At 32.0% G+C, this 20,828-nt stretch overlaps 5 protein-coding genes across 5 annotated transcripts; 2 read left to right on the top strand and 3 right to left on the bottom strand.

Moving 5' to 3' along the window:
* The first annotated feature begins 232 nt into the window (after positions 1 to 232).
* LOC25493351 (uncharacterized) lies at positions 233 to 1,048 on the top strand. The gene has a single exon (XM_013601833.3). The coding sequence runs from the start codon at positions 365 to 367 to the stop codon at positions 767 to 769; it is 405 nt and encodes a 134-aa protein (XP_013457287.1). The 5' UTR covers positions 233 to 364; the 3' UTR covers positions 770 to 1,048.
* Positions 1,049 to 5,588: 4,540 nt separating this feature from the next.
* Positions 5,589 to 8,588, bottom strand: LOC25493350 (E3 ubiquitin-protein ligase SINA-like 10). Its single transcript, XM_013601832.3, has 2 exons — positions 8,134 to 8,588; positions 5,589 to 6,522 (listed from the first exon to the last, which is right to left on the bottom strand). Exons 1-2 carry the CDS (start codon positions 8,470 to 8,472, stop codon positions 5,878 to 5,880), a joined length of 984 nt encoding a protein of 327 aa, XP_013457286.1. The 5' UTR covers positions 8,473 to 8,588; the 3' UTR covers positions 5,589 to 5,877.
* Positions 8,589 to 9,871: 1,283 nt separating this feature from the next.
* On the bottom strand, positions 9,872 to 10,697 carry LOC25493349 (DNA polymerase delta subunit 4). Its single transcript, XM_013601831.3, has 2 exons — positions 10,472 to 10,697; positions 9,872 to 10,368 (listed from the first exon to the last, which is right to left on the bottom strand). The coding sequence occupies exons 1-2, from the start codon at positions 10,620 to 10,622 to the stop codon at positions 10,175 to 10,177; spliced, it is 345 nt and encodes a 114-aa protein (XP_013457285.1). The 5' UTR covers positions 10,623 to 10,697; the 3' UTR covers positions 9,872 to 10,174.
* A 2,996-nt stretch (positions 10,698 to 13,693) lies between these two features.
* On the top strand, positions 13,694 to 15,614 carry LOC25493348 (LRR receptor-like serine/threonine-protein kinase FLS2). The gene is made up of 2 exons (XM_013601830.1): positions 13,694 to 14,954; positions 15,256 to 15,614. Exons 1-2 carry the CDS (start codon positions 13,694 to 13,696, stop codon positions 15,612 to 15,614), a joined length of 1,620 nt encoding a protein of 539 aa, XP_013457284.1.
* A 2,877-nt stretch (positions 15,615 to 18,491) lies between these two features.
* On the bottom strand, positions 18,492 to 18,779 carry LOC25493347 (DNA polymerase delta subunit 4). Its single transcript, XM_013601829.2, has one exon. It carries the CDS (start codon positions 18,777 to 18,779, stop codon positions 18,492 to 18,494), a length of 288 nt encoding a protein of 95 aa, XP_013457283.1.
* Between the last annotated feature and the right edge of the window lie 2,049 nt (positions 18,780 to 20,828).

Below are 20,828 nucleotides of genomic sequence, written 5' to 3'. Positions count from 1 at the left end.
TGCATGACATATAATTAACTATTTTATTAATCGTGTATGTACTATTTTATAAAATAATATTATAACATATTTAAATGGTCGAATCACATTGAATGCTTTGGAAAAGAAACATATAGAATTGAATAATAACAACAACAAAAAATATCAAAAACCCGTAAAAACAAAAATCAAAGAAAAGTATGTTTTCTAGTTCGCTTTATTTTCTTATCTATATATAGTATATGCGATCCATAGTATTATCCACCAGACTGGTTAGAGAAATATATATTCCAATTCCTATATATCTCATCTCTCCAAAAATTAATATATATATTCCGATTCCTAGAAACCAAAAAAGTCTTGAGTGTTTGTGAGAGAAAAGTTAATGGCTACGGTAGTGAACGAGAGTAGGGATTTAGAATTGAAGAAAGGATGGATGGAAAACTCTTTGTCCTCTATATCAACTCCACCTCTTCAGCTTTTGGCCTTAGTTGGTATAGTTGTGTTCTTATTGTGGATTTCATCATATATGAACATGCAATCAACTAGCACAAACCTCAACTTGTTCCTCTTGTTTTTGACACTTCTCATTACACTCATCTCTCTATTTGGACGATACATGGCTCCAGCATCAAATTCAAATGTTATAGAAGGTGGAGATGATGGGGTTCAATCCACTTGGGGATCAGTTGCTTTGCTTGTGTTTCTTTTGGTTTTCATATCAAACAGACTTCATCCCATGTTTGTTGTTACAATCGTTTTTCTTTATATGTATGTATTATCTGTTTAAGTGCGTGTTTGAAAAAAATCAAGGTGAGTTTAACGAAATCACAGTAAAATTATGATTTTGTTGAAGTTCTAAAGTATAGTTTTTGTTAGAATCATTGTTGTTTACTATGATTTCGTCAAATTCATTGATAACATGTGACGCAAGTTTATCAGTATTCTCCTATTTTAAAACCTTGTTTGTATATGTTGGTTATTATTATGCAAGTAGTAGCTATCTTTTTCCTCAAATAAGAGTACATTATAATGAAGTGGTTTAATAATATTCTGTTCATTAATACCACCTTAATGTTCATCACAAACTTTTCTTTTGTTTTATGTTTGTATTTCTTGTTATATATATCTTGTGGGTACTAAACTACTAATTCAGTAATTTAAAGAAATAGAATTAGAATCTTCACTAAAAAAACATATTGACTCCCTTCCTTTTTAAATGTTTCTCCTCTTCTAATTTTATTCTCTAAAAAATAGAGGTTGCAAAGTATATACATCGACACCCGTCCAGAGGGGACCATTCACCTCAATATTGAAAAAATGGGAAAGTTTTACCAATAGGCTCATATATAGCTTTGGAATTTTTAGATCAACAGGTTTACAATAAAAATAATTGCTAGATGAGTTGATCCATTTCGATAATTAAGTACATCATCTAAACTTGTCAAAACTTTAGGGTTAAATCGTTTTTTTAACGTCAAAGAGAATATATTTAACTAGGCCTTGACTAGGGTGGGATACAGCAACATAACCGATCTATAGTGGACCACAGTTATTTATTTTTAGATTAATCTATTTTTAAAATAATATCATAAACTTTTAGACATATAGTGGATAGAGTTTAAGTAAAGATTGACCAGAGATAATAGATTGAATTATAGCTGATTTGTGGAGCTTGTGTTTGATATGCAAAAGATGGTAAAATGATTCATTTATATAAATAAATCTATACCTTAACAATCGAAAACATATATAAATCTAATTTATTCATTATGACAACAAAAGAACTAATGAATTAAGTTCAATATTAAGTACTCCCTTCGATCGTATTTATAAGATAAAGTTGATTTTTTAGATACATTGAATAATGTATGTATTTAGTCAAAAATCTAAACCAAATACATAAATTATTTTATATATCTGAAAAATAAATTATCTCTTGTAAATAAGACGGAGGGAGTACTTAAGATGATCATGTGACGGTGAGTTGTGACAACTATCAAAAGTCAACGGTGTAAATAAATAGACACATAATGGATTAGTGGGCTATGATAAGGAGCTGTATTATATCTAGTTTCATTGGTTAATGAAAAAGAAGGATTTGGTAAGATAAATTAATTTTGAAACTTATTATATACTATAGATTACGGCCACGTATAGATAAAACAAATGACGAGTAAACTATTAAATTGATCTTTATTTTTGAAGTCACTTTCATTATTTTTCGACTTTATTAATATTTTAAGTTAATTTTTGTCTTTGTTAAAAGTTTTTAATTAGATCTCTCTTCATGTGACAAAACATAATGAAAAAGATTTAATTGATAAATTTTTGACAAAAACAATGACTTCTTTGAAATATGAGAAATGTTAATGAGTATCTCCGGTGCATTTTTTAAGGTTTTTAAATGGTAATTTTATATGAAAACTTGTGTATTTAATGTATCTATTTAACTTTTTTAGATAATAATTTTTTTAGTAATTTAGAATCTTTAAAGAAGACACTCTTTATCTTTAACAAGACCTTTGAAATATTAACCAAATATAGACTTATTTAAGTGTGTCTTACAAAGCTGAGTTGATGAGCGGAAACAAACGGGTTAGAAGGAATGAAGAGAAACATGGCTTGAGCAGTACTGGTCTTGATATCATAAAGCAATCTTACTCTTTCAACACCTGAGGAAGCATAGAGCTTGTAACTAATATATTGTTTTGGGTCCAAGGCATGTACCAAATGATTGACACGATCATTGTGAATTACCAAAAGTTTTTCCTTGAACTGACCTACTAAAACCATTTGTTTCAGTGTAATATTTTATACACTTTCAGACATATGGAGCTTGTGTTTGATGTCCGTTCAATATTCAGTCGATTGGTAACTAGGATGGTCATGTGACATCCATTGTTGGTTCATTCCATAATGGATTAATGGGTAATGATAGATAGGGAACTCTTTATATCTTGTTTCATTTAAGTGTTTAATGAGACAGTAGGATTTGATAAATTAATTTTCAAATTTATCATATACATATTTATATCAAGGCTAGAATATAAAACTAATAAAAATAAAATCATCAAAATAAACTTTGTTTTCCAAATAGATAGCATTAATTACTTTTATTGAAAGATATAAGAGTAATTGATAAAGGGTATAATTGATAAATCGTACCCTTAAAATACCAAAAAGACTGTTAAATAGGAACGAAAAATTCACCCCTAAAAACACACTTAAAAAGGAACGGATGGAGTAGTTAATTGATTAAATATGTAATTTTAAGCATTAATATAAAAGAATTCCTATTTCCACCTTCCTCACTTCTCTAGCACCCTCAAATTTGACGAAAATACCCATGTTCGGATTTTATAATCCAAACCATTTTCACAAGTTTCAATTTATATAATCTGACTTCCCTAAAAATTCAGAAAAACCTGCAATTTGACCTAGTTCATCCAAATCTTGTTTCAACATGATTCAAAAAATAAAATCAGATTGTCTTATACTCCCTCCGTTCCTTTTTAAATGTTGTGAATTTTTCGTTCCTATTTAACCGTCTTTTCGATATTTTAAAGGCACGATTTGTCAATTTCTCTTATATTTTTCAATAAAATTAATTAATATTATCTATTTGGAAACTAAAGTTTTTTTTTTAAAACAAAGTTTGCTTATTTTTATTTTTAAAACAAAGTTTGTTTCTTGTTATTTTTATCTTCAAATTTAAATAAAATTTTGTTACAAACAATGGTTTTACGAAGAGTTAAAATTATATAAATAAGATGGATAGAAATTGTTAAAAATTTCAAGTGCAAAGTAAAAAAACAGATTTGAGAGAAGAAAAATAAAAGACTCCATGAATGTTCAAAATGAATTTTTTTTTCCCTTTCTTTAGCCATGTAACCAAAAAAAAAAAGAATGTTCAAAATGAAGAAAAAGTGGAAGACTCGTTAGAATTGCCGATGAGAGGTGAAGATGGAGCAATAGTTGAAGACTCATTTGACAAGATGACAATGAAGAAGAGGTTTCATCAATATAATTTTTATACTGACTGAAAATAATTAAAAAAAATGTGCATAATATTTAGAAAATTGACAATTGTTTATTACGAGAGAGATAATGCGCAAAAAAAATAAGAATTTGTTGGAGAAAAAGTTAATACTAACTCATAAGTGTTTGTTACGAGAGAAATATAACATATTAAATTAAAAAGGTGTGTGCAAAAAAAAAATAGAAATTTATTGGTTGATTAAAATGAAAGTACAATAAGAAGAAAATGTGCAAAAATACACATTGCTATTTTTATGTTAATTTTTTAAAAAAACACTTAAAAAGAAACGGAGGGAGTAATTTTTTAATTTCATTTTAGTCTCATAACTATTATTTCTTAGAGTATATTTTAGCTCCTCAGATTTGCTTCGTTTAAAGAAGAATTTGTTACTACACACTAGGGCTGGACAGAATATTGAAAACCGGCCGAACCGGATGGACCGAAGCATGGCGGTTCGGGTTGAGCGGTTAAACCGGTTGGTTGGTCCAGTTGAAATGGTTTGGTGTGACTAATCATGGTCGGTTACGGGTTGTAATATCCAACCCACGGAAAACCGTTTCCGACCGATCCAGCCCACGTAACTAATGTCCAGCCCAAAGTCCAGTTGAACCCACATATATAAACATAAGTTAGAGAACTGAAACCCTAGTTTTTCTTTCTTGTTTGTTTTTCCTCTGCTGCGGCTGCTGTTCTTCTCCATCCATACATCAGAAATGATTCCTTTCCTTCAAATCAAACATCATCCAAAAACACACAAATCTCGAATCATAAATCACAAAATCATTATTTTCTTCCATTTTCCATAAAAAATTTAAAACAAAAATCACAAATTAACAATGTTAATCCTGCCTTAAGAAATATATTCTACTACACTCTGTATTACGTTCTTATTTTATCTTTTGTTGCTCTACTGATCATAGGTTTTAGAGATTAGGCTTGAGCCAAACTCCATGGTATAGATATACACTTGTTTTCAAGCGTTTCCAGAAGTTTTATAGATATAGACATGTCTTGGTATCTATGTTGTATTTTAGCTTTCACACTCAACTAGGATTATTCTTTTGGTTTTCGTCAACTAGATCTCTTTTCTAAGTACTACCTACTGTTTAATCCTTGTTGTGCAGCATCAAAATTATTCTTTTGGTTTTCATCAACTATGATATATTGTGGCACAAAGACCGCTCTTGATTTTTACCGAATTAACCGAACCAAACCACACATTTCACCGGCTTAACCGTCTACACCGAACCGACTAAACCGATGCCTAAGTTGGTCGGAAATGGTTTAGGGATATGCAACCGTTGGTTTAAACGGTTTCAAGTTTTGGAACCGATTTTGATTTCGAACCTAACCGACCCACACATACAAATGACAACAACTTTCTTGACAGCTGTCAACTCCAATTGTGCTCCCATGTAGTAATAGTTAGATATGATAAAATCCTAAATTAAGTGAATGTATTGAAGCAAGTCTTAAAGAAGTGTACACAACTTGATCCTCCGTAACTCCTTACAATATGACTGTAGAAACACTTTGTAACCAACAATTGCACCGTTTTAACGGGATATGTATATAAAAAAGCACATAAATAAACTAAAATAATTGTCACTGAGGCTCCAACAAATTTAAGTTTTTAACATACTACATATTTATAGGATAATTTTGAAACCATAATCCCAAACATTAACAAAAGCATTTTTCATCTCCTACTCAATGAAGGCACCTTTCTTGAGAACAGTCAAATTCAATTGTGCCCACATGGAGTAGTAAATAGTTCAATATGATAAACTCCTAAATGAAGTAAATACATATAGCAATCAACTAAGTTGTAGACTGCTTCAATCTTTAACGAAGGGTTAGTGAGACTTTATACGAATATCCAATTTGAGTTGTCCAAAACCAAAATGATCTGAAGGTATCACAAGAAATCCAGCTGTAGGAGCATCACCATTATTGTCTTGAATGGTCTTCGTAGAAGATTGCAATATTAATGTGCTCCCTTGAGACCTAGCCAAGACATCATAATGAGTATCTGTAATTGCTTTGGGGCCCATGCAACTAATATGGACCATATTTCCGTGTTGAACAATGTGGTTGTGAACAATAAACAATCTTGCGTCATTTTGATCTAGAAGAACGATTTGTTTCTGTCGGGTATTTAAGGAGACAGAAATAAATTTGTCATAGGTAAACTGTATTCCAAAGCCTGCATGTCTGTGGCTGAAGTGGAGAGCTAACTCCTTGGATGAGGCAAGAAAACCGCAGCCTGTATGTGGGCATTTACATGGTATATATATGCATTCCTTCTCGTGGCTACTTTTCATACTGCAACTAAACATATCTTTGCAGCCATATTTTGCATTTGGGCATGATATTTTAATAGATTCCAGCAACTTCTCCACAGCCCGACAACGATTGTACCCAATGGGCATTGAACACATAGGACATTTGTTCCTAAGTTCGCCACAACATTTAGAGCAAGCAATATGCCCATTCTCACACTGAATTGTCATTTAATCACAAAGAAAGTTATCAAATTAGATCTCTCATTACATGGGGCATCAAACCAAACAATAAAAAAAAGTACCCTTGAAAGGCTTGCATGTTGAAGTAGCCAGATAGAAAACCAAAGGAACATACAAAAAAAAGTGGCAAATAATCAAAGAGAGCTCCCTCCCTTTCTTTTGAAGGGAAGGGAGGAGGTAAATTCCTCCTCCTTCTCTTATTGATTACCTTTAAATTACAGCAACCACATAAAACATTATCAATGAACAATGACATTCTTTCTTTCTTTCTTTTTTGAAAAATTGACATGAATCATAATGTGAGGTCACCATCATACTATTGTACTTCAAAAGAAAACATCAATTCAAATTTAAACATTAAAACAAACAACAAACCATGTGATCAACAACTCTGAGCACAAGGAATGCATAAAGTAGAAATTTTAGTAAGTATTGAAGATAAAAAATCATCTTCACAGCGAATTCAACTACAGTCACACATCAGTAAAGAACGGCTTATTAAAAAAAAAAAAATCTAGCAATTAAGACTGTTTTCCATTGTAATTATATGAGCTCAAGTCGTTAAGAGTTTATCGCAAAACATCAGCTATATGGTTATGAGACCCTAAATCATTTACCTATATCGCCCATGACAAAGTTAATTTTGTATTTTGTTTAAATTTGAGTTGCAAGTTTGCCATAGAAATTAATTCATGGTAACGATGAAGACTACTGACTACCATTCAACAAACTACAGTGTATCTCAACCTATTTGTTGATGCAGGTGAATATATTAAAAACAATAGTGCTAAGAAATAGCATTATGCAGCTAGAACCTTTAGAACTCAGAATAGAGTATCAGATCTATGTAGCAAATAGCAATTGATTTTGATTCACAAATTAACACTCATAAACAGAACTTTGAATTCGAGGTTTATATTCAACAAAATCGTTCCTTTTGAACCTTCAAAATACAGAAAGAAATGTGTCTATATAAACACCTATGCCAACAAATTGACCCTCTCTCAGCCACATTTCAGGCATAAGTATAACAACTTACTCAATTAAGTTCATTACATTAAGGGTAGTCCAAAACACCACACAGGCCCACATTGGATGTTACATCCTTCCACATTGATTTTACAGTAAAAAGTTGATTGGATATGGGTGTGGGTGTGGGTGTGTGGTGTTTTGGACTTGACTGTGTAATTTTTCAGCCACGCTTAAACCATGGCCTTTAAAAGGGGAGTCCAAAACACCACACACCTACATCCAATGAACTTTTTACAGTAAAATCACAAAAGTAGACCTGCCATAACAATTTATCCTCGAATCTCAAGGCATTGGGTTTGGGTTCATGGATTGGTTGTGTGTTACAGCGGTTGAATTCATCAATCCGCCAGAGCTGATTACAATTGACTTGCTATGGATGTGAAATTTCTGAAATCCTTTTCAAAAGGAAACTTCTTCACCCAAATTCCAACTCACAATAAAATCACTAACCTAAATCTTCCATCACAAATCAAATAATTCATACAAAAACAAAAAATCACAGCAAAAAAATTCAAGATTTCTAGTCAAAACAGAACACCCAGAAGAGAAACTAACCTGATAAATAGGAACTGCCAACGGTTCAGAGCAAATGAAGCAATCAAGAACATCAGGATCAGAAATGATAGCAGAAACCTTCTTACTCAGATCATTATTCTGTTGTCCCGCGTTGGATCCAACCGAATTTCTTTCATTTGCATCATTTTCTAGGGTTTCAATTGGGGGATTTTCCATTTCAAACCCTTCTTGAGGTTGTTGATTTTCTTCTTCTTCTTCTTCTTCTCTTGTAGTTGTTGCTGCTGCGACTTCTTCACCGGCGTCGACCCTTCGACGCTTCTGATTTGGGTTGCTAGGTCCTTCACCGTCGTCGCAGCCACCAACGGAAAATGTCACCATCGGTGGTTGTTTCTCGTAGGTATCAAATATTTATTATTTCGATAAAACTGCTATGGTTTTAATTTTAACATAAAAAGATGCTGCTGGTTTTGATGTGATAAATTTACCTATGTACTTTTAGAACTACTTCTATTAATTATTTCCATATAGTAGTACATTACTATTGATTATTTTTGTAAGGTAAGAATAATGTCATTGACCCGAATTCATATCTAAAAACTAATAATTTTTCAAAAAAAAACCAAGTCGGTTCAAGGGGACTGCCATTAAAATAAAGGACCCGAATTCACGCGTAATGTTTATGTTAAATATTATTTTCAACGTATATTATTAATTATATTAAATTTTTATTTTAAAAAGTTCTTGCACTAATGCGGTTGAGTCAAATTAAAGGAATTGACTCTCACAATCTTACGAATCAAATTTTCGAACTATAACTAGGAACGATATCCATATTTGATGATCGACATGCCTCCAATTCCTTTATTGAAGAAATGTTATATCCATATTTGGCGAATTGTTGCTCCAGTTAAGACTTTATTGAAGAAATGTTATATCCATATTTGATGATCGACATGCCTCCAATTCCTCACTGTAGAAACTGTAGAAATGATCTACAGTGAGGAAGCAACAATTTTTTATGACATAGTTTGATTCAACTGGAGCTTTTATTTCTCTCAATCTCCGGTTAATTCAAATGGGTGAAATGTGTTCGTTTAGAGTGTCCCTAAGGATAGTTTTGTTAAAATCAATGGTGATAGTTTTGTTACTGATCATGGAGCCCTAACAACTTCGGAATGGTAATGGTATTTGACTTTGAGCTCATCAAGGTGGAGTTTGATTCTCTATCAGCACTGTCCTTATTTCTAATGGCTTTGATTTACACCAGCCATGTTATCCAGATTAGGGATCTCCTCGAGCAGTTGTCTTCTTGGTCTGTTATTCATGTGCATTGGAAAGTTAATAAAGTTGTTGATTGTTTTGCCAAGTTTGGTCTTAACATTTCTTCTAGTGCTGGGATTTTTATTCAATTTCTGTTTTGACTTCTTTTAGTTTTGCGTGTCTGAACCTGTGGTGTCATCACCTCAAATACAAAGAATTGGCTTAAGGACTAGCAGTTCCGTTAGATGATGATTCATTTATACTATATGCTTAAGCTTGTATAAGCAAGAAAAATTGGTGAATCTACAACAAGATATAAACCCCAGTTTTCAGAATTGCTTAATCATAGTTAGTCTCTTTTTACTGTATTTCCTCTTTTATATTGTACATCAAAAAAGTGGTACCTTATACCATAATACCCAATAAGCTAGTAAAATGATGTTTGTTGCAAAATACTAAAAACACTTAATGATGTAAATGCAATAAGCTAGTAAGTTCGAACCAGATTCTAGTTAAGTTCATATGCATTGGAGGGCCATTTATATTCCTCTTTTTCAATTTCATTTCTTGTCAATAATCATGAAATACAAGTATCCGACTTCGAATTTACTCCCTCAAACAGCATGTATCAATTGCACAATTAACAGCATAAGAACAGAACAGAACAGAACAACAAGATATCGAGTCACATAAGAAAACATACTACTACTACTACCAGGGAAAGGGGACACAGCAAGAAAGTGATTTTCCCTAAGCAAAACCTAAACAAACAAACAAGTCAGAAGAAGCTACAACAAGATTATTACATTTAAGCAGCGTTCTAAATGCGAGTGTCCCAAAGTGATTCTTGCTGAACTTTACCACTCTTCAAGAGTTCCGCGATTTCCTCCGGAGGGTTCAAACCAAGCTTCACAGCACGCTCCAAGCGTGCCAGCCTCGTCATCCCCATACAAGGCCCATACTTCATGTTCATGTCAAATTGTCGAAGCACAGCCTCGCTGCCGTTGTGTTCATCTGTAGTAACCGCAACCAAATCATATTAGAAAAATAAAATATATGAAATTAATAAAAGATGAAGGTGATTGGGGGTGAGAAAACCCTAGAAATCAAATTGAACCTTGGAGATCTGGGTTGGTGTTGAGGGATGGTGAAGTGGAGGCGTGAGTTGGAGGTTTTATGGACTTGGATGATTTGGCGGTGGTGGTGAGATTGGTGTTTTTCTTCTGCTTGTAGAAGCCCTTCATATTCCCAGATACCGATGAAGACATTCTCTCTCTCTCTCTCTCTCTCCTTTCGAATTTTGAATTTGAAGAAAATGGTTGAAATTCTCGGGTTGTCTAAAGCACCACTGACCCCACCTTTAAATAACCACGTATTTTTTCCTTTTCAATTTCAATAAAAAGACCACAAGGTTGGTTTATTTAATTATTTTAGTATCATTTCATATTTAAATTGCCATAAAATCATGATAAATGATATCTGTACAATAATTTTTTGATAAATTTCTCTCTTATATTTAAATTATGTTTTATTCGCTCTTTTTTTTTTTTTCCTTCTCTATAGTTTTTGACTGGTCAAATGAGAGAAAAACAAAATTGACATAAAAGTTATTCGAAAGAGTTGTACAAACTCTAAAATCATACAATCATACATCGAGCAAGATTATTATTACATAAAATAAATAGCAATATTTGGTATAATTTTTTTTTTACCAAGTACTACTTCAAATTTTCAAAATGGTGGGGTCGGAGTCGGACATCTCAATTTATTTAAGCTAAGTTATAATGAATTAGAGATCTTGGTTTAAACCCAAACAAAAAGGTAAAAAGTAAACCTAACAAATAAATACTAATATTTATCGTAAAAAAAGTTTTTTTCCTTCAAAATAGTATAAGAGCATAAATATAATTGGGCACGTATGTAAATACAAATTACAACATATGAGTTGTTCAGAGGAGCTACTTCGATGGAGCTCCAAGAACATTCTAAGACTCAAACGATAATACATTGTTCAAGCTCATTAAGTTATGATCCAAAGTCTTTCATTGGATGTCGGGTACGAGTACGACTGTGCATGAACAAGGTTTCAACACATCCGTACAAGGAACATGAAACTGAGACTCGTTTTTAGACACATTAATTATTCGTACATGACACGTAGAATCAGGGCATACATAACTTATGTCACTTTGTTGCGTGGCAGGTCATGATAAGCTTGAACGGAACCACAACAAGTTTATATGCATAGCCGAATTTGGCATGGTTGGTGTGAGTTGAATAATCAAGCTAATGTTGAGTGAGATCTTGTAGATGATGTGATTTGGCATGACTTGAAAATTCAAACCAAACCAATGTTGAGTGAGGAAGAGGTGAGCTAGCATGATTTGAACAGTCAAGCCAATGCTGAGTTGGGCGATGTGAGCTGGCATGACTTGCATAGTTAAATCTGAGTTGGATCTTGCTAGCCAATCAAGTTAAGATATTACAAGCCACATGGTATGATCGTCCATACCAATCCACAATGCATCAAACGTCAAATCTATTATGGCATTTAGACGTTTGTTCTTTATTCAATTGACCTATACCAGTCCACATTTTGCCAAAGATCAAACTTGTTAATGCATATATATTTGTTCTTTATTCGGTCGGCGTATATCAATCCACTAATAATCATTAATGAAATGAATGTTTTATTCAAAATTATTGTTATAAGTTTTTTAATATTACTATTTTTTGGAACAATTTTAATATTATTATTTAGTTATCGTTATAATGATATTTTTTCAATTATTATCATATATATAATTAGTAGAGAAATGCTAGCAACACACATTTTAACACATTGTCTTTGATTTGTTAAAATTCACATGAGACCCAACAAATTTATATGGAACCCACATAATTTGGGGACTCATGTGAATTTTAACCAATCAAAGAAAATGTGTTGAAAAATATGCGTTGATGACCTTCCTCGTAATTAATTAGTATCCTACATTTATAATGATTAAAACAAAGTAAAATAATGAAAATAAAAAAGGTTATATATTCAGTTCAATTTCTATTTTTTTTTACTAAACCATTTCCACCCCTCTATCAAAAAGGTTTTATAATATTTATAACTTGAAGTCACGGGGGGGGTGGGGGGTTGTCAAAGACTAATTTCTATGAGTTATCAAAATATTAATATTAATTCTCTTATATTGATTTAAGTCCAGACTTAAATCTCACCTAATATTACTTATTTGAAGCAGCGTTAGCAAAAAATATACTATACTGCTAATTTTTTTTGAAAGAATACTACTACTAATTGAGTAAATAGTCAATTTTTCCCTTGAAATTGTAGGTTTCGTCAATTATTCTTCTAAAATTAACAAAACTTCAATTACCCTCATGAAATTGCATAACGTTAATCAATTTACCACTCCGTCAAATTTTTCTGTTAACTGTTTACGGTTATGATCAAATACCCCCTGAAATTTTGCACTTATGTGCAAAATGCCCTCTAAACTTAAAAATTTATATTTTTTTATCCTTGACTAAAAATATATTAAAGGTAAACAAATTAACAATTATTGATCATATAAATATGTATGTAATGTATGTTTATGGAGCTATTGGTCATATAAATCTTTATAGAAGATATGTTACTCTCATGTGTTTTAAATATATACATATATAGAAGTTTTTTTTTTTTTTACACAAGTTGGTAATTATGTTAGAGTATGTAGTCATAAAGTACACAAGTCTTTGATAATTGTGTGTCCATAAAGAAAATGCATATGTTTATATCTGCAGAAGGAAGAAGAAACAAGACTTGTTGATAAATATGAAATATAAATGAAAAGACTCCACATGACAAAACCATGATTTCTTTGGCATATATTCATTCATTTTTTTGTGAATAGAATATTTATGACAATAGGTACAATATACTACTTGAAGAACTAAATGTATGATTTTTGATAAGAAAAAAATCTAAATTTTTAAGTTTATGGGACATTTTGCGCATAAGTGCAAAATTTCAGGGGGTATTTGATCATAACCGTAAACAGTTAACAAAAAAATTTGACGGAGGGGTAAATTGATTAACGTTATGCAATTTCAGGGTGATAATTGAAGTTTTGTTAATTTCGGGGGGTAATTGACGATACTTACAATTTCAGGGGGGAAATTGACTATTTAATCACTACTAATTTGTTTAGTCCTTACAGTTCTGTATTGGGTTACGGTTGCAACAAGTGACAATAATGACAGTTATTCCACATCATCACTAAATTAGTTTCCTTTACCAGTTGTTGTTCTGAAATCATCCATCCTAGATAGTAACACATTCATAATCATGGCTACCACCATTTCATCAACTTGCTTCATCTTTGTTCCTATAATTTTATCATCGTTGTTATGTCCTAAAACAACATTATGTGCAACTGTCCTAGAAGACCTCAAAAACTTACACAAACCACCAGATTTCAACACTACCATTTTCAACAACTGTCTCAAAAACCCTTCTCTCAGATACTGCACTTCCTCCCCCATGGTTGACCTTGATGAAATATTCAAACACACTATTGTTGCTAGTCATCTATGCAATGAATCTAACAACCCCAATTGTGTTGAATCATTTCCTAAAATTGATCTTCGTAACCGGCCAAACATTGCATCTCTTTACTTGTCTTTCACTTTCTTTTGGAAATATTGTCCTTTGAGTATTCAATCCATTGATTTCTCCAACAATTCTATAAAGGGTGGTTTTCCAAATGATGTTCTTTATTGCACACAAATTCAGTCTCTTGATTTAGGTATCAATGAGTTTTCTGGTGAAATTCCAATTCAAAGTTTCTCTTCACTAACTAACCTCACTTTTCTTAACCTTTCTTATAACTGTTTCTCAGAGAGTGAAATTTCTGATTCACAATTCTTCAAAAAGTTTAATGCTTCTAGTTTTCTTCATTCTGGTGCTCTTGTTGATCACAAAAAGTTTACTATAAAAGCTATCATTTTATTGGTTGGTTTTCCTATTCTTGTCATTTTGATGGTAATTTTCTTGGGATGGCTTTGTTTTCAAAGACCTGATTTTCTGCCAAGAATACTTCAAAGTAGTAGAGGATATACATTTACACCAGCAATTCTTGAGGCTGCAACTTGTGGTTTTTCGAACAAAAATTTGGTTGGTAAGAGTGATATTGTCCATATCTACAAAGGGGTGTTAAGAGATGCAACTGAAGTGAAAATTGAGATGTATTGGGATGATATATCAAGGGATAGCTATCATAAATTTGTTGAGGAATGCAAGATTCTGTCTGAGTTAAATCACAAGAATCTTGTTAAGGTTTTAGGATGGTGTAAAGGTAGAAAATTCAGGGCTATTATAACAGAATGGACAGAAGAAGAAAATGTTGAAATGTGGCTATCAGGGGCAAGTCCATCATGGAATCATAGAGTGAAAGTTTTGATGGGAGTTGTTGAATGCATGCTATATCTTCATGAGGAGTGGCCTGAAGTTGATTACGATCTCAAGACAAGTAGTGTTTTGTTATCTGATAAACTAGAACCATTGATTTCAAGGTTTCAAGTTGGAGAAAGAAACAACAGTAGAAGAAGTAAGAATCTCTATCACTTTATTAATTTATAATGGCAATATCATGTTTTGGTGCGCACAATTTCTTTCAAATAGTTGAGAGTCGCACGTTAGATTAAGGCAGATTACCCTCCACACTTCAAATATACACATAATGTCAAAAACAAAAAATATGAATAGGAATGTGCGCGTCTTTCTGCTAGTAATAGACAATTACCATGCGCAATCAAGATTTCTTCCAAAATGATATTTTTTCTTTTTTCCTTTTCCTTGTTTTTATGTCTTATATCGTTATTGAATTAATTACTTTTATTATATTATAGAGGTGTGTAAGTTTGGAGTATTTCTGCTGGAGATGATACTAAACAAGAGCGTTCAAGAGGACTTTGATGGAGATGATGCCGGTTTTATTAGCTACATGAGAACTCTTCGTCTTTCAGAAATGCAACAAATGGTTGATGAGAGAATAAATGTTACTGAAACAACTTTGCATCAAGTTAAACAGGCTTTATCCCTAGGATTAATGTGCATAGACCAATCAAGCAAAGAGCAACCAAGCTTGGCACAAATATTTAATATTGTATCAAAGGCATACAAGTCTAACCTTGTTTTGCCATCTGCAAATCATAAAACATTTCATGGAGATAAAGTTATGGGACACAAGCATTTTCAGTTTAGATAAGTCACAATATTAAAGGAAATTTTTCCTTAGATTTAATCTTTAGAACTACCATTAGCTCTGTTCTGACTTCTGATAATTTATTTTGATTATACTTCATTCACTATCGTAGTAGTTTTAAGCATGTATTGTATAGTTGTACTAATTTAGTATATTTGTTGGCTAACTTTTAGCTACACTTAGTGACATATATTTGAATTTGGATCATTTGTAGTTTGTTGCAGATGTTCCAAATCACCTAAATTTGTAGTCAAATGGATGTATCATGTACCCGATAAGAAGGTGCTCAATGGTATAAAATGGGTATACCCTATATATGAGTGTCCATGTATCACTACTAAAACAAATGGATCAAGAATATGTGTTTTTTTCAATGAAGGTTTATTATCTTTTAAAAAGTTGGCTTAATTGATCTGCCGGTCCCTTAATTTATTTCTTTTATTCAATTTGGTCATATAAGTCTTAACTTTCTCAAACACGTCCCTTAACTGATTTCTTTTATTCAATTTGGTCCAATTTTGATAATTTTAATCCCCTAAAAAAAGAGACCGTTGGATTACGGAGGTCTATCAGATTTTATAGTGTATCATCAACACCTAATTTATTTACTTTCTTCTTCTTCTTCCATCATCTTCATCTCCATCCATTCATCCTTCATCAATAAAACCCAGGACAAAAAAATTTAAACCAATTATTTAATCACTACACCACCATCATTGTCATCTTCATTTATCATCATCAACACACTCCAACAACCTTCATCACCTCCCATATCGAAGATCAACAAATTCTTCTCACCAATACTCGTCACTTTTTTGTGAAGAAAATTCCAGACAGCCATCCACAATCCATATTCAAACCGTTTTATATTCCCATCAAAATCTATTTCAATTCCATTTACCCACTCACACTCATCATCAACTCCACCGCTTTCTTCCCCCAAACTCAAACCCTCCTTGCTCCTGTCAGATCTGGAACCAAATAATAACAACAAGTCCGGTGATGACGCGAAAAAAACGACGTTTTAAGGCTTTTCACGGATGACTCCTACCTTTTTGAGTTTGGTTTCGAATGTAACGATTCATTTTGAGCTGGTAATGGATGTCGTGAAATGGAGCTGTTCATGCAGAAAACTGAGTTTGATTTTTGTGTTTGATTGTCGTGAAATGGAGCTCTTTGATTTGAGAGGTTATGAAGGTTGTTGTTTATGTGTTGTTGTTTCTGGAATTTTTATTGAGGTTTTGCTTCTTTATGGATTTTTGATTTTTGTGTTTCTTCTCCTTTTGTGGTGTGTTTATGTTCCAAGGGTGGTTTTGTGAGCTTGTGTTCTGTTTTGTTTGGGATCTTGCCTTGCTGGTGTTCTTTAGCTATGGGAAAGGGTTTTTTTTTTTTTTTGTACCATTTGGATTGGATTGGGGAATTTGGGATTGCAGAGATGAGGATTGATGATGAATCTAGAGAATGGAATTGGAAGAGTGTGATTTGGAATTGAATCTTGGTTTTTTATGAAGATGATTGAAGGATGAATGAAGATGAAGATGAAGATGATGGAAGAAGAAGAAAGTAAATAAATTAGGTGTTGATGATACACTATAAAATCTGATAGACCTCCGTAATTCAACGGTCTTTTTTTTTATGGGATTAAAATTATCAAAATTGGACCAAATTGAATAAAAGAAATCAGTTAAGGGACGTGTTTGAGAAAGTTAAGACTTATAGGACCAAATTGAATAAAAGAAATAAATTAAGGGACCGGCAGATCAATTAAGCCTAAAAAATTTCAGTAAATGTGTACATTACTTGCTCTACAAGTAATTATTAAAAACTAACTAACTTGCACAAAAATAGCTAACAACATTAACTAACAATTTTAGCTACTTATAATCTCAACTAACTTGAACTTATCTCAGCTAACTTGAATTAAAAATTAACAGTGCAGAGTAAAATTTTCCTAGTTGCAATGATAAGTTATATCCAAATTGACACAAGAAAAATAGATTTAGGCCCAAATTGCTTAGAAGTAACAGTTCCCCAAGAAAAAATTGTAAATCTAATAAACAAGATTAGTCATGTATTTCTTCATTCCTTATTCAAAAAAAAAAAAAAATGTATTTCTTCATTCCTGTATTATGCAACAAAAAAGTGGTACCTTACACCACAAAACCCAATAAGCAAGTAAAATCTTGTTCGTTGCAAAATAAAAACACTACTAATGTGCATAAACTCATCAAATCGTGATCGTTACAAAATATATTAATAATGATCATGCAATAAGCTAGTTAAATTCGAATCAAATTCTAGCTAAGACTCACAAACTCAGTCTTTATTGATTTAGTCATAAGGTGTGATACTTTTTCCATGCAAGGGTTGATTTTATATCTTCTTGTTTTATGATCTATAAACATGTGTATGCATGTATCAATTAAAACCATTTGAACATTGTAGTTCAATTTCCGTGACTGCATACATGAGACTCTAAAAGATTCGAAAATATGTTTTCCCAATTTACATCATTGATTCAATATGGTGAAAAAAAGAAAAGGGTGAATAGAGTCAACAATTTTTATGATCAAATTTAATCAATTCACTATTGTTTCTTTGTTACTTGCTTCCCAAGAAACTACTAAACGATGCACAAAAACAAACACACTAACAGAAAATGATTTTTCAAAACACATATATAGAAGTTTCTATCATATCAACCAGCAACATTCACTTAAGAGCCAATTAACATTTGATAAAACTTGTAAAACAAAACACACTAACAGAAACTGATTTTCCCTAAGAAAAATCTAAACAAAAAGGTCCATAAAGAAACAAGATTATATTATAACTAACAGCAAGAAACAAGATTATATATTATACTAACATCTAAGCCTTCTAAACGCGTTTGTTCCATAGGCCTTCTTGCTGATCATTACCACTCTTCAAGATCAGTTCCTTAATTTCCTGCGGAGGATTCATATCCCACTTCTTTGCACGCTCCCATCGTTCCAGCCTCGTCAGCCCAATGCTAGGCCCATAATCCATGTTCAGGTCGAATTGTCGCAGCACCGACTCGCTGTTGTTTTGTTCATCTGTAACCCCACCATTCACATTCCCAGTAACTGATGAAGAAGAAGACATATTCTTACTCTCTTTCTCTTTCACATTTCCAGATGAAGACATTTTCTCTCTCTCTTTCTTGAACCTTTCCCTTTTTGAAAACTGTTTGAATGAAACTCTCGAGTGGTGTAGATAAGTGACTTACCTAGCCACCTTTAAATAGACATACACAGCACACAAGCTTGGTTTATTTATTTTATTATTTGTATCATCATTTTCCTTTTTACATTTTTGTGGGATAAATAATTGACCATTTTTTTATCATTGTAATTGATTGATTTTTTTTATAAAACTGAAATATATTAATTTTATGTAAAAAATGTTTTTTGACAGCTGAGATATGTGTATAAAGAAAATATGATTAAACTTGAAGAATTGTCCGATGAAAATTAGTAATACTAAACAAAGATCGATACTTTTGGAAAGAGTAATGTTAAAAACAATTATTGAGTTAATATTTTTTTTCTTTCTTAATAGTTAAAAACAATAGATAAAAAAAAAAAAAAAGTGAGAGTAAAAAAACAATATGAGTATGAGAGACTTGTCTAAAAGTAATCATAAAATGGTGTTGTACAAATATTATTTCTGTTTCAAAAATGGACTAAGGGCTCATTATGCCGTAGTAGTGGTATGCGGTAAATTTCTATTAGATCAACTTTGTCTAAACGAATCAACCACTATAATCACTTGGCTCTTGAAAACTCTGGTTTGTTTTAATTTTTAATTTTTTTTAGTTTTGATTCTCATTAATCACTTTTTGATATTCTTAATTTATGCTTTGTTTTGTGCAGTTTTTTGCGTTTTGTGTTTGATTATTGGTGAGACTGTTGCGGCGATTGTTGAGTTCATGCCTGTTTGCATTGTGGTCGTTTGATTTGGATTTCATTGCTGAAACAGTGTCGTTGAGGGCAATGTGTTTGCCAATCAATTGTGATCAAATGCTTTGTTTTGAACATGGTTAGATAAAGATGAGAAAAACAGAAGACGGTGGTGGTATGCGGTAGAATCTTAGTGATTGGCTGCTTGCGATGGCATCGTTTTGAGATCAATGCTTCCTTACTTGTTTTGTGTTTCCATTAAAAACTCTTTGATCTGATCCATTTTTAGAGTGGAGTGTTAATAAGTCTATGAACGACAACAAGATTGTGCAGATATTGAAACTTTTTGTTGTGCTACTCTTAGATAGCATCACTATTTTTCCCTCACCTTGATGCCTCTGCTCTTATTTTTAGCTTGATAGTATGTTTATTACTTTTCCAGTGACTTTTTATTTCCTTTTCAATTAGTTTTCTTCATAAGTGAAAATCAACACACAAACAAGATTGAAGATAAACAATAGAGATGCATATAAGTTTTATTTGAGATAATAGTTCTCTACACCTTGAAAACAATATTTATTAAAATGAAAAAGATGTATTATCGATCAGTTATCAAACGGAAAGCATATAGGATCCCCATGTTGTTGAATTCTACATGGTCCTGACTTGAATATATTCCAATTGCAATCATCGCAATTACTTTTACGTAAATTACTGGCATGGTAAATATTAAAACTATGTGTCTCACCATTCCATCCAAAGGAGCAAGGGCTGTCGAAAAGAACTTTCTCATTGAAACTGAAACCATAGTTATCACCAGGATGCAGAGGATGGACTCCGAAATCATCATCCATAGTTTTGCAATGAACAATTAAGTCCAAACTTCCTTCCAAAGAGTTATGAATATTCACATGTATTCCATGAATATTGTGCAGTGATAACAAAATCAACGCACATAGCAAAATAATTTTTTGGATAAATAGAGACATTGCACCTTTGGTTATTAATCTTTTCTTTGGAAGTGAATAATATTGGATATATGTAGGAAGAAAAAACATATGTATTTATAGAAGATTTTGAGGAAAAAATACATAAAACTTCATAAATGTAATAATATTTTAAATATTTGGGTTGACCTAGTGATATTAGCTTGAGATCTCCGATAATAAATTTTTTTTAAAGAAAACATTCAAATACTTAGTCAACTAAATGTAAATTTAAATAGATTCAAAGTCTTGTGTAATTAAATTAATTCGTACAACCATCCCATTTAAATAATATTCTATATATATCA

Source organism: Medicago truncatula, chromosome 4 (genome assembly GCF_003473485.1).
Source record: "Medicago truncatula cultivar Jemalong A17 chromosome 4, MtrunA17r5.0-ANR, whole genome shotgun sequence".
NCBI classification, from domain to species: Eukaryota; Viridiplantae; Streptophyta; class Magnoliopsida; order Fabales; family Fabaceae; genus Medicago; species Medicago truncatula.
Note: the sequence above shows the minus strand (reverse complement) of the source record. Positions and strands in the feature narration are given on the sequence as shown.

Coding starts and splice junctions, on each gene's coding strand:
- LOC25493351 (XM_013601833.3), top strand. CDS start 365: ATGGCTACGGTAGTGAACGAGAGTAGGGATTTAGAATTGAAGAAAGGA.
- LOC25493349 (XM_013601831.3), bottom strand. CDS start 10,622: ATGTCTTCATCGGTATCTGGGAATATGAAGGGCTTCTACAAGCAGAAG. Junction 10,369..10,471: donor CACCAACCCAGATCTCCAAG/GTTCAATTTGAT, acceptor CGGTTACTACAG/ATGAACACAACGGCAGCGAG.
- LOC25493348 (XM_013601830.1), top strand. CDS start 13,694: ATGGCTACCACCATTTCATCAACTTGCTTCATCTTTGTTCCTATAATT. Junction 14,955..15,255: donor AAGAAACAACAGTAGAAGAA/GTAAGAATCTCT, acceptor ATTATATTATAG/AGGTGTGTAAGTTTGGAGTA.
- LOC25493347 (XM_013601829.2), bottom strand. CDS start 18,779: ATGTCTTCATCTGGAAATGTGAAAGAGAAAGAGAGTAAGAATATGTCT.
- LOC25493350 (XM_013601832.3), bottom strand. CDS start 8,472: ATGGTGACATTTTCCGTTGGTGGCTGCGACGACGGTGAAGGACCTAGC. Junction 6,523..8,133: donor TGGCAGTTCCTATTTATCAG/GTTAGTTTCTCT, acceptor ATGACAATTCAG/TGTGAGAATGGGCATATTGC.